At 33.9% G+C, this 13,695-nt stretch overlaps 1 protein-coding gene across 7 annotated transcripts in view; it reads left to right on the top strand.

The window, feature by feature from the left end:
- ADGRL2 (adhesion G protein-coupled receptor L2) overlaps positions 1 to 13,695 on the top strand; it is a 189,339-nt gene that overhangs the window by 151,210 nt on the left and 24,434 nt on the right. For all 7 annotated transcript variants that reach the window (XM_077771033.1, XM_077771027.1, XM_077771030.1 and 4 more), the window contains 4 exons: positions 2,425 to 2,608; positions 11,202 to 11,327; positions 11,600 to 11,805; positions 12,931 to 13,104. In XM_077771033.1, coding sequence (XP_077627159.1) covers positions 2,425 to 2,608; positions 11,202 to 11,327; positions 11,600 to 11,805; positions 12,931 to 13,104 — 690 coding nt within the window. The remainder of the gene's footprint in view (positions 1 to 2,424; positions 2,609 to 11,201; positions 11,328 to 11,599; positions 11,806 to 12,930; positions 13,105 to 13,695) is intronic.

Genomic DNA, 13,695 nt, shown 5'->3' on the forward strand with positions numbered 1-13,695 from the left:
AAAAAAAAAAAAAAAAAAAGGCTTTGTCCTGAAATTTTTAGGAGTCCTTTCCAGAATCAGGTTGATATGAGGATGGGTTACTAGAAATGAAATATAAATAATGTGACAGTGTTATCAGTATATGTTCTGTGTTGTTTTTTATCAGGCTAATAGAAACAGAAAACCTCTGTGTGGCTCAGAATCCTTGTTCACTCTAGCTGATTCTTCTCCCTGGTATATCCAAGTAATAGGAAGCATGCTGAGGCTGACAGTAGAACTGTGCCATGCTAGTTTTGTGTGATCAAAATAATAGTACCAGATTACATATTGTTTTATTATGTGAATTTTACAGGTTTATTTGGGGGGTATGGTTATTTTCTAATCCTACTCTTATGGGGACCATAACCTTAGTAAATCATATCTTGAAGAACTAATCCATATACATAGGACAACAAAATGAAAAACCTTATAGTTTTGTAGAATAGAGGTTACTCAAAAACCATGACTACCAGCTTTAGTTGCAAGAACTAAAAAAAAAAAAAGAAGGGCATGTCACTAGTTCATAAAAGACATTGTTGGATCTGAAAACTTTACAGGAGAAAAGGCATTGGGAGAGTCTGTTTTTATGTAGTAAGAGTCTGAATTTCATTTTTAGCCTATTTAATGGGAGCAAAGAAATAACTGCTGAAATGTATAGAATTTGTCATACTGAAATTTTCAGTTTACCTTTAAGGTATTAGTTAATGTGTGAAATGTAATAATTGGTATGTTGCCCAGGACATATACCTCAGTGGGAAAAGAATAGTCTTTTTTCTTTGGCAGGGAGAGACTACTTAAGGAATATGATTAGGCTAATGATCACTTTTGATTCCACTAGAAAAGTACAAATGGTAATAATAAATAAGGAGTGTTTCAAATTAATAAAAGCATGTCATCAGCAAGTTATGTGTATACGTAGTAGGTTTCAACATGACCTTAATTTCTGACCAGTGTCATTTTCAGTATCTCAAATGAGCTTCTCTGCTCAGATAAGACTAATAAAAATCCTTAAATTACAAATCAGAAGCTGACTTACACTATGCAAATGAAGCGAGTTCCCACTTTGTGACAGAGGATTCATTTGTAACTTAGATTAGAGGCTCCAGTCTGTATTTCTTGGTGACTAATGAATCTGGCCTCAGCAGACCAATTTCTGTTCCACTCTAGTTAATGGCTGCAGCAGTAGCACTGTGAGCATTTTGACTATTCTATCTCCCATTAGAGAGAGAAAAAAGCCTTTAATGCTACTTGGAAGTATCTTCCACCTGCCAGGAAGGTCGTGGTGGCTCACAAGGCAGACAGAACGAGGATATTAAGATGGATTGAGCTAATTAATCTTACTCTGACAGTAGCTTCAAACAACTTTTCCCCCTGCTTATTCCAATATCGTACCTCAAACTAGCAATTTTTGTTGTTGTTCTTTGCACGGTGTATGTTCTTTTCCCTCCGTGATTACCAATAGATCAAAACAATTTATATATGGCCTTAATGACATATTATGACTAGGTAAATGGAATAGAGTAAATAAACTTAGTGATTTCAGGAATCCAATTCTTAGTCAGTTGTAGTATCAACTACAGCTGTAGTATCAACACAAAAGCCTGCCTTCAATTGCTTAACTGACTGGATTATATTTTATTTAATGTTATTTTGCATGGTAATAAATTAAATCTACAAATATGAACATTTACAACTTGGATGTTTATGAAGACTTTATTCTACATTTCTCTTGTCATTAAGTTCGTAGTATAAGGCTTTAAATATTTTGATTGTTCTCTTGATTCTTTTAAAAACAGATCATTGTTTATGAACTAAGGTAGACTCAGTGTTTTCTAGCTGGACAGGGAATTGGAAGAGTGAAATGCACACAGATAATTTATAAACTTTGAAACCATCTTGGTTTTTTCCCAATGGTAATAAATAAATGGTTATAAGGCACTAATTTGGTTATTATTTTAGTTCACGTTCGAAAGGACAGTGTGGTTTAACTTCCAAGCATGATTGTCAGGCTGTTCCAGAGACCTCAGTGTTTTCTATTTAGAAGATTTAAATCTTGAGTTTATAAGTAGGAGTGACATACATGTAAGAGTAACACCTCAGGTTAAGAGCTGACATTGGTTGTACTTCTCTTCGACAATTGAGATATTATTAGATAATTATATATAAGCCACCTTTTTACATTTACCATTAAAATCAAATAATAGTCTACTAATCTTCAGCTCTATTTTGAGATAGTAAGATATGCTTCACGTAGGCCAGGCGTATGTTGTTTAGGTGTTCTTCCATCTTTAAATGAGAATAAACCATCATGACAGATAAATATCACAATTGTCACTAGTCAGTGATTGAAAATCACCTTGGTACTAGAAGCAGTCAAAACTAATGATAGTTTTCTAATGGATGCAGGCAATTGTCGACACAGTGGACAATCTTCTGAGACCCGAGGCTTTGGAATCATGGAAACACATGAATTCTTCTGAACAAGCGCACACAGCAACAATGTTACTCGATACATTAGAAGAAGGTGCCTTTGTCCTGGCTGACAATCTTGTAGAACCAACCAGGGTCTCAATGCCCACAGAAAATATTGGTAAGTGAATGTATTGTCAGGTTTAATTTTGACTTAGAAGATACATGTTTAAGAGAATGACGCTTCTCTACTGAATCCATTATTTCCCAGGGCTAAACTTCTCTTTTGTCAAATTAAAATTTATTGATCACACTTCATAAAATCAATGCAAAAGCCAAAATCTTTCTGTATCTTTTAAAAGTTGGTTTCATGTAGTTTTTTTTTTCCTCAACTGAAAAATCATTAAAGAAGTTTAGAGTACTTAAATGCCAGAATATGGATTGTGTAAGTAATGAAAGTGCTTGCTGTGGAACTGTGGAAAATGCTTTTCCATTGTATATAATATGTTCCTAATGAATTTAAATTACTTTCTGGAATGTGTTCTCCCAGTAAAATATTTTAGGCACACAGAATTTCAGCCAAATGTTCATACTAAACACCACTGCCTTCAGGTGAAAATGTGGTCAGCGAACTACATCTCCCATAATGCAGAATATACATGCTTCCTAGATTGCAAAATAGCTGCAGATAGTTTTGAAGCACAATTTAGCATTTAAATGCTGGCCATGAGGTAGGAATTCACTTTTGATGATATTTGAAAAATTCAGTAAGTACAGTAGAATTATATTAATATAGGCTTGATTGATTTAGAATTGTTGGTTATTCAAAGAAGTTTAACCCTGATGAAGTTTATAATATCTCTTAGTAAGCAAAAAAGTTTCCCATGCATAAATATAAACAGACAAACAACAAAAAAAGGGAGCACAGATTATCCTTCCACCAAAAAAGTGCATTGGTGCAATAGACATTGAAAGAGCTATGTGGGATCCCATATCTTATTGACCAATTGTGCCTGCCTAAATGTAAATTGTGGTACTTATTATTTTAAAATGCAGAAAATAAAGGTGTATAAATCAGATTATGATAATTGCATTTAAATCCAAAGCCTTAAGTTTATTTTAAATAACTAAATTTTTAGAAAGGAATAAAGTATTATTAAAACCATATGTTTTTGTATGCTCTGAGCTTTGAGAATGATAAATAACTCAGTAACCTCAAATTAAATGAAGTGACAGTATGTAAATTGGCCTGTCACGACCTAGGATACCGGGCATAAGGAACATGGTACTCAACCATAGCCTTAGGAGTGATACAAAATGAATAAAGCTCCTCGTTTCTGTCCAAAACTTTCATTGTTTTTGGTTAATTTATTTGGTAGTCTAATAAGATTCCTAAGACATACATGGAAAAATTCTTCTCAAATGTTCCCAGTAATATACCTATAAGGACAAAAAAGTGGAAATTTGATCATCTTAGAGGATGCATCATAGAAAGTATTATTTGAAGTGGCACGTTTGACCTACATTTGTTTTCAAAATCTTCTAATGGCTATTTTAAAAAAAGAAAACACCTGAAATTTCCCTTTTACACCCTTTCCAATTATGCTGACATATTTGATGGGCCAGGTCGATATGCTGTGCTCCCATCAGCTTCGTGTACACAGGGCATTGTTAGTAGATATTTGAGATATTTCTATGCCACCTTGAGACCTAGTGTGAAACTGTAAATGTCCAGGAATATTTTTTTCTTTTTATAATTTTTTAAATGTTTTATTTACTTCTGAGAGAGAGAGAGAGAGAGAGCATGAGCAGGGAAGGGTCAGAGAGAGAGGGAGATACCAAATCTGAAACAGGCTCCAGGCTCTGGGCTGGCAGTCAGCACAGAGCCCGACACGGGGCTCGAACCCATGAACCGTGAGATCGTGAGCTGAGCTGAAATTGGACGCTTAACCGACTGAGCCACCCAGGCACCCCAGGAATATTTTTTTTTCTAATATCTGTTTTTAAGAGTTCTAAAGGATTACTACTCTTCATGCCTTTTTTAAAAATTTTGCCTAAAAAAGATGGGGTGCCTGGCTGGCTCAGTCAGTAGAGCATGAGACTCTTGATCTTGGAGTTGTGGGATTGAGCCCCATGTTGGGTGTAGAGATTACTTTAAAAACTAAAAAAAAAAAAAAAAATTAAAATCTTTAAAAGAAATAGGGGCGCCTGGGTGGCTTAGTTAAGCGTCCGACTTTCGCTNGCAAACAATTTTGTGACAGATATCATCCATGATTTAGTATGAGGAAAGCATTTACCTTTTTCTTAGGATTTATTCTTTTTTAGACACGAGGACTAAAATAGCCCATTATTCCTTCATGTCCTCACTTTCCCAAAGCTCTTAACTAAATTTAGGGCATGGCTACAATATCTTAGGTTATTAAGACAATTTGATTTTACTCCTTAGTGACTTCTCCTTGAATCCTTAGTTTAACTTTATTGTGTGATTTACCCTTATAATACATGACCTCATAAAAATTGTATAATTATATCTCTTATAATTATATTTGATTATATCTTTTTAAAATCAATTTAGAGGTATAATTTATATATAATAAAGCAGCAGTTTTAAAAGTGAACAGTTGGTGAGTTTTGACAAATGCACACCCGTGTGGAACATCACCTCAGAAGCACCTTTGATTCTCTTGCAGTAGATCTCCTCATACCCCCAGCCCCCAGGGACCACTGGTCTGTTTTCTGTCACTAATTTAGCTTTGCCTTTTCTGGACGTTTAGTTGAATGGCATCATACAATAGGTACTCTTTTTTATCTTGCATTTTCTACACAGAATGTTTTTGAGATTCATCTGTGTTGGTGAGAGCATCAGTAATGCAATCTTTCCTTTCACTGTGTATTTACTCGCTTATTAGGCATTTAGATTGTTTCTACTTTTCCACTGTTATTTATAAAGCTGCCATTTCCCCAAGTGATTGTACTGTTTCACACTCCTAACTGCTATGAAACTTCCAGTTTCTCCACTCCTCAATAACATTTAGGATTGTCAGTCCTTTTAATTTTAGCCATATGAGCAGGTTGTAGTAGCATCTCAGTTTGGTTCTATTTTGCATTTGTGTAATTGCTAAGTTACTTATTGATAGCTGTTCAGCTCTTACATGCTTAGGGCCATTGCATGTATGTTTTGGGGAGGTGTCCATATATTTTGCCTATTTTTATTTGAGTTGTTTGTCTTCTTAATAAAGAGTTCTAAAGATTCCTTGTATATTTATTATACAAGTCTTTTGCTGGATATAGGTACTGTGAATATTTTCCATCACTATGTGACTTTTCTTTCCATTTTCTTAATAATATCTTAAGAGGAGCAGAATTTTTTCATGTTAATAAAAAATTACCCATCTCCAACAACATCTAGTTAACCCTATTTTACTTGTTCCTGTCACCATTGTATTTCAAAGCAAATTTTAACGTCACATTATAATTATTTCCAATACTTTAATATGTATTCCATGCATTAAAAATATAGTGCCATTGTCATACTTTTAAAAATTAACATAAACAGTTTCAAAAGATAACAAAAGTATGTTTAAATTTACTTGATTTTGGGGGGCATCTGGCTTAGTTGGCTAAACATTCGATTTTTTTCTTAGGCCCTGATCTCATGTTTCATGGGTTTGAGCCCCATAGAGGGCTCTCTGTTGTCAGTGCAGAGCCGGCCTTGGATCCTCTGGCCTCCCCGCTCTGCCCCTCTTCTCCTGACTTTCCTTGTCAAAAATAAACAAACATTTAAAAAATTTAAAAAAAAAACACCTAATCTATTTTTTTTTAATTTGTTAATGCTTAATTTGTTTTGACCAGGATACAACCATTCCCTGTGGTATATTTGATACATTGCTTGAGTCATTTCTCCCTGTGTCGTTTCTTTAAACCTTTTTCCTTTTTTTGAAGAAATTGAGCAGATGATTTGTATTATGGAATTTCCCACATTCTCAATTTTAGTTATTTCATCCCACTATATCATTTTGCATAATTGATATATACTGATAATTGGATCTAGAGTCTTGATCAGTCAGTTCAGGTTTATTTGTTCATTTGTTTTCTCCAAGAACTTTTCTATTGCATCCTGCAAAAGAGGCACATATTAGGTTGTTGTTCTTTGTGATCTTATGACTGATTAGGTGGTTTAGGTCTTATCAGTCTAATACATCCATTACAAAATTCCCTATCATTTATTTTTCCAATAGGCTTAGCAGCCAACATGGTTGTCAGTTTGGCTTAGTTATATTGTGGTAACAAAAAGTCACAGCAGCTCTCAACAGCAAAGGTTTATATTCCTTCAAGTCACGTCACCATTGAGTCTTGGCTTTGGCCCTGCAACTTGTTATCTTCAGTTGGAGCCATGATGTTTGTACCCTGGGATCCAGGCTTATGGAACTTAGAATGTGGCTGGTCTTCCTGTATGTTCTCTTTTCTTCCCCTTTCCTCTCATTGCAGCTATTATTTGGTAATGAATTTGAAAAATACGAAAAGACAGGAAAATATTAAAATCCTGTCTACAGCACTGGTTGTGAATGAGACTTTCCTAGGAATGAAGTGTATTTGCTGTTAGAAATCTGTGGAACAAAGCATATATTATTTCAAGCATACAGAATATATAGATTAAGAGAACATCTGTATTCTAGCCACCTAGCTGAGCCACACCTGAGTATTGCACCATACTTGCTTCACATTTTGGGGAAGATAGTTCTTTGTAACATATAAATCCTCTGGATCCCCTCCTTCTTGATCAGATCAAGAAGGTTGTAACCATCATTCTTAATTTGTTTGTTAGCATTAGTAATTTTTTTTTCTAGTTTTGCTCTATAAGCATATATGTTTAATAGTTGCTTTTTCGAGCACCTGGGTGGCTCAGACAGTTAAGCATCCTACTTCAGCTCAGGTCATGATCTCCCAGTTCGTGGGTTCAAGCCCTGCTTTGGGCTCTGTGCTGACAGCTCAGAGCCTGGAGCCTCCTTCGGATTCTGTCTCCTCTCTCTGCCCCTCCCCTGCTCTCACTCTGTCAATCTCTCTCTCTCTTTGAAAAATAAAAATAAACATTAAAAAATAGTTTTTCGTGTTTTTAACATAAATGATTTTATACAAGGTGTATAATTTCTCCTTGCCATTATATTTTTCATGTTTATGCACGTTGATAATGTGCATCTAGTTTTTATTCATTTGATCTAAGAATACACCATAATTATTTTATTGCCAATGATAGATATTTTAGTGGCCTATGCTTTTTAGCTGATAAAAACCTTTGGTGAAGGTTTTTGTATGTCTTCATGCTCATATGTATGTGCCTTCATAGACATCTATGGACACACACCTAGAAATAGAATTTTCGAGGGATGGAGAATGCCCATCTCCAACTTTATTACGTACTGCCAAGTTGCTTTCTAATGCTGTTTACCAATTTACATTCTCATCTTTAATACCATTGTTCTTCATCAGTCTCTTTGCTAAATACACTTTGTTATTGACATTAATGTTATCTAATGGCTTTGAATTGATCACATTATGTTTTAATTTGCAGTTCTCAGATTACTTAATGTCTTTATTGGGTATTTTCGTTTTCTCTCTGATGAATTTGTTGTCCACACGTTTTGCCTATGCACTTATTTTACCCATAGCTAATGTATTCTCGACACTGATTTCTTTGTAAATTATATAGTTTGAGAACATGTATTCCTAGCATGCCTTCTCTTTTTTACTTTGGTTATGGTATCTTTTATTTTACAGGATAATGAAGTCAAATTTATCAGTGTGTTCTTCTAGGGTAGGGCTTTTTGTATCTTGTTTAAGAAATACTTTCCTTGGGGCACCTGGGGCTCAGTCAGTTAAGCATCCAACTCTTGATTTCGGTTTAGGTCATGAGCTCATGGTTCCTGAGATTGAGCCCGCTGAGTTAGGCTGTGCACTTACAGCCCGGAGTCTGCTTGGGAGTGTCTCTCTCTCTCTCTCTCTCTCTCTCTTTCTCTCTCCCTCTCTCTCTCTCAAAAATAAATTCATGAACTAACATATATATATATTTTTTCCTTTTTGGTATCCTCAAAATTTTCTCTACTGTGTAGTTATACTTGTAACTTTATAAATGATCTTATACTTTAGAAATGACAAAACTTTGCCCTTTTTTACAATTATGTTTTAATCCACCTGAAAATTATTTTTGTTTATGATATGAAAGAAGAAACGATTTGGTTTTTGTTTTCTGAGGTTTTTAAAATAATATTGATAATATGTTGTTTCCGTACTTTTAGTTCATGATTTATTCTTTTCCCCAGTGGTTTGTAATGTTATCTGTCGTTTCTATACATGTTAGAAGTATGTTATGCATTGTTCCTTTTGTTTTCGTTTCAATACTGTTAATGTCTGGTAAGTTCTTTAATTTCTGCTCTGTGAGGAATTACTTTAGCTGCTCCTGGCATGTCTTTTCCATGTGAATTTTAAGTCAGTTGTCAAATTCCACAACTGAGAAAATCTTATTGGAAATTTCATTAGAATTAGGCTGATTTTGTAAATTGATTTTGAAAGAAGTATCAGATTTATTTACTTGTTGAGGTCTCCCAAATAAGACCTTGTATAATTCTCCATTTTTTGTTAGGTCTTCTAATAAAGTTCTAATTTTTCCATTCATCTCTTGCATTTTCAAAATGCAGTTTTATTCTTAGATAACTTACACTGTTTGTTTTTATTGTAAATAGTATCTTGGGATGCCTGTGTGGCTCAGTTGGTTAAGCCTCTTACTCTTGATTTAGGCTCAGGTTGTGATCTCATGGGTCCTCAGACTGAGCTCCACCTCATGCTCTGCACCAACAGGATGGAACCTGCTTCGGAGTCTCTTGTGGGAGCTCTCGATCACTCTCTCTCTTTCTCTCTATCCCTCTCTCTCCCCCTCCCTCCAGTCATTCTCATCCCCCCTCAAAACAAATAAACTTAAAAAATATAGTAGTTTAAAAAAAATTACATATTGTCATTGTTTATTGTTCATTGTACGGGATCACATTTGATTTTACTGACTGCACCCTGGCTAAATTTTTTTTACCTTCAATCATATATAGAGCTCTTAAAATTATAATATAGTTAATTATATTTTCTGTAAATAATAACATTTTGCTTTTTTCTTTAGTCTGTATAACATTTTTCTTGAATTACTGCATTTGCTACTTCTTTTAAGATGATGCTAATAAATAAAACTCCTAACAGGAATCATCCTGATTTTAAAAAGAATGCTGCTTGAGTTTTCCATCATTCTTTGCCTGTCCATTTGGAAAGATAAGCTTTATCTGATAACAAAGCCTTTATCTTTGCAAAGGTTTTTTTCTTCTTACTATTTGTAAAGATTTTTTTTTAATAGTTAATTGGGTATTGAAGTTTGTTGAATTATTTTGGTTAATAATATTTTTCATCTTTAATTTCTTAATTTGGTGAATTAATGTATTTTGTAATGCCCTTTTGAGTTAAACTCAGTATGTAAGGATATTATACTTAAGGTATATATATGATTTATTAAATATTTTGCATCCTGTTACTAAGTGAGAATATTTTTATCATTTCTTTCCCTGTGTTGTTTTATGTATCAACATTATACAAGTCTTGTGAAATGAGTTGAAAAGCATTCTTTTTCTATTTTCTGGAGCAGTCTTTTAAGAATCAGCATATATTTAGCTATCAGTTAATATTTTTAATGGTCATAAATAGACTTATTTATTTTAGGCAGGTGTTTTTTGGAAACTTTCCCTTTTATCTATTTTTAAATGTACTTATCTATTGATACAATTTTATTTATTGATATGAAGTTGATTATTGATTCTCTACAAAGATCTGTATTAATGATCCTTTTAAAATTCAAATTATTAATTTTTTACTGTGAACATGATTTTTATACTTCTGTAAATATCTGTTGAACTAAAGCTTGACAATAAATATTTGTTGAATGAAATTAACTCTTTATACAAGTAAGTGTATATTTGGAACTTTTCATGAAAACTCAAAGGATTTCAGTCTTTGTATTCCGTGTTTATGTTGATGACTATTAATTATATTTTTGAAACAAAGTTAAACAGCATTGGTCTTGTTGATTAGGTATGTTCTTATTAGTGTTATGTATCAGCCTGTTTCCTTTCCATAAGTTTTTGAACTTAGGAATAAAGTCCAGTGGTTGGTAAACTTTTACTATAAAGGCCCAAGTAGTATATATTCTAAGCAACTAAACTTCATGGTCTAGTTACAAATACTTAACTGACATTGTAGAAACCAAGCAGCCTTAGACAATGTGTAAATGAGCAAACATGGATATACTCTAATAAAACTTTATTTTCAAAAAGAGGTAGCTGGCCAGATTTAGCTGACACAGGGTCTATTCTGCACAACTTAGATATGTAAAGATTCTTAGTTACTAGTGAGCTTTTATATTTATTTTAATGGTATAAATGAAACTTTAAAAGTTGTGTGCTTATTACTCATACACTGTTTATATTCATAGGGTAAAATTCAGGAATTAGTTCATGACAGAAAATACAAAACCATGAAAAAAATGTTAAGATGATTATACGAAATTTTTTAGAGTTATCAATAAAGGTTTAATGTAGAGTAATTTAGTTCATGATTTTGCTTAAATTTAACAGTAAAGTTTTATAAGGGGAAAAAAGAAGCAGTGGCTTTCTATGCAATTATCATTTGCCTCTTTGTAGTTTAAAGAATGCCCTTTCTTCCCCCCCTTTATCTTTTGCTTCATCCAGTTCTGGAAGTTGCAGTGCTCAGTACAGAAGGACAGGTCCAAGACTTTAAATTTCCTCTGGGCATCAAAGGAGCAGGCAGTTCAATCCAACTTTCTGCAAATACTGTCAAACAGAACAGCAGAAACGGTAAGATGGAGCAGAGTCTTTTAAAAATTGACAGGGTTTTTTTGTTCATTTAAACCTGTTAATCCTAAAATGCCGCATATTTGACTTATAATATAACAATACTGCTTATCATTTAAAAGCAGATTTAAAATAATGCCTTCCTCTTTCCCAAAAAAATTAATCCAAATAAAGAGTCCATAAGGATTCTTCCTTTTTATTCTTCGTTGAATGTATTTTTTTTTATTCGTAAGCATATTTCCCATAAAGGCATGTGACTATTTTTACCTTCCTAGGACTTGCAAAGTTGGTGTTCATCATTTACCGGAGTTTGGGACAGTTCCTAAGTACAGAAAACGCCACCATAAAACTGGGGGCTGACTTTATTGGCCGGAATAGCACCATTGCAGTGAATTCCCACGTCATTTCAGTTTCAATCAATAAAGAATCCAGCCGCGTATACTTGACAGATCCTGTGCTGTTTACCCTGCCACACATTGATGTAAGTTATATATGCTAATGAAGTAGTGGCAGGTTATAAAACCAGTGAGGAAGGAAAGCAAAACTTGACATGCTAGGGATAGAGAGAAAGGGAATGGGGAGACGGCAAAGAGGAAAGAAAAGACCTTTCCATTTGAATTTCAAATGTTGGACTAGGTCAGAGACATAAGTTTATTTAAGTCTGTGAACATAAAATTAAATGAGCCTGGTTCAGTGATTATTAGAACTTAAGTGTATTCTTAATGAAAGCTAATTCAGTAATCAACAGGAAAATGTAAATGACTGTAATTTGTTTTAGAATGAAAATTAACTCTTACCTTAGCAGCAGGATAGCCTAGTATTAACTGTTAGGACTCTGTCTTTTTAGCACGGCAGACCTTTTTCTTTGTTTGTCTTTCTTCTTTTTGATTTTATTGATCCTGTGCAACACAATTGTGATCACGAATTGGGTTTTTAAAAATCTAGGCTTGAAGAGAGGTGATGCCTCTGCTGTGCCTTAGAATGAAGTTGGTAGTTTCATCATTATCTTGTGTGGGAAGAGTGTCTGCAGAATTTTGGCTTCTGTAACAAGCAGAGTAAATAAATGCCACAGATAGCCAAGTGGATCTCCAGAATTGGCAAAGAAAAATAAATTTGTGCACTATTCTCTTATATCTGCTGCAGTTAGTTCACTCTTTGGGAAAAAAAAACAAAAACAAAAAACAAAACCTTGACGATGCTGACATGGCACTTAAAATAAAAATGGGCCCCAAATCGATTTTTAAAATATTTGGTCCTTATAGAATTTTCTCAGAACAAATTCAAGGCTCTAATTTTGTCAGAAAAGAAAAAAAAAATGATTTCAATGTACCATCAGTATGTAAAATCATAAGATGGAAATTGTAATTGTGTAAAATGGGTCTTTGGTAATTTAGAGTACACTTTAGAGTGTTTCGGACTATAAAACCCCTTTTAAGTTAGATATCTGCCTTGTATAAATAACATAGTCTACAATTTTGCTGATGAAAACTTTATAGTCCGAAACATGCAAAGTTTAATCTAAATTACCTTTTACACATATTAAACAATTGCTATTGCCATCTTAGAGTGTAAAATCCTAATTTTATCTTGTCATTTTATTTCCCAGCCTGACAATTATTTCAATGCAAACTGCTCCTTCTGGAACTACTCAGAAAGAACTATGATGGGATATTGGTCTACCCAGGGCTGCAAGCTGGTTGACACTAATAAAACTCGTACGACGTGTGCATGCAGCCACCTAACCAATTTTGCAATTCTCATGGCCCACAGGGAAATTGCAGTAAGTATTTGCACTTCTAATTAGTTGCAGAGAAATACCTCAGAGATTCAAAACAGCTTGGGTAACAGTCCCGCCTTTGGGTGCTTATCGGAACTGAAAAGCAAACAAAGTAGTGTGGATTTCTGATTGTTCCTACACTGTCCATATATTTTAGGAGGTCATGGCCCTATATTTATTGTTACTTCTCAAAATCTGCTTTACAGACTCATTCTAAGTTTTTCTCCTTTGGGCAGGTGTTCGGCAGAGGCAGTTGGGGATTTAAAAAATGAGCAGAAATAGGTCGTACAAATGAGACCAAGGACTCTAAAAGTTAACACATATTCCCCATGTTGAATGTCTGAGTCTCATTTTACAACTTTGGCTTTAAGTTTTCCTAACAACTTTGCACACTGTGCAAAACTGCAGATTTTGAAAGGGCAGGATAACTTCTGGAATGTTCTTTGTGTTCCTTTCTGTGATTAAGAGAATGATAGCCAGAAGATAAAACATTTTAAGAAATAATAGCGTGAAAACTCTCAGGTCTCTTGTGTACTTGACTCTTAATATATAAATCAATGTGAAAAGTCAAAGGGAAGAAAATAGACACATAAA

Source organism: Crocuta crocuta, unplaced genomic scaffold (genome assembly GCF_008692635.1).
Source record: "Crocuta crocuta isolate KB4526 unplaced genomic scaffold, BGI_CrCroc_1.0 scaffold125, whole genome shotgun sequence".
Lineage (NCBI taxonomy): Eukaryota > Metazoa > Chordata > Mammalia > Carnivora > Hyaenidae > Crocuta > Crocuta crocuta.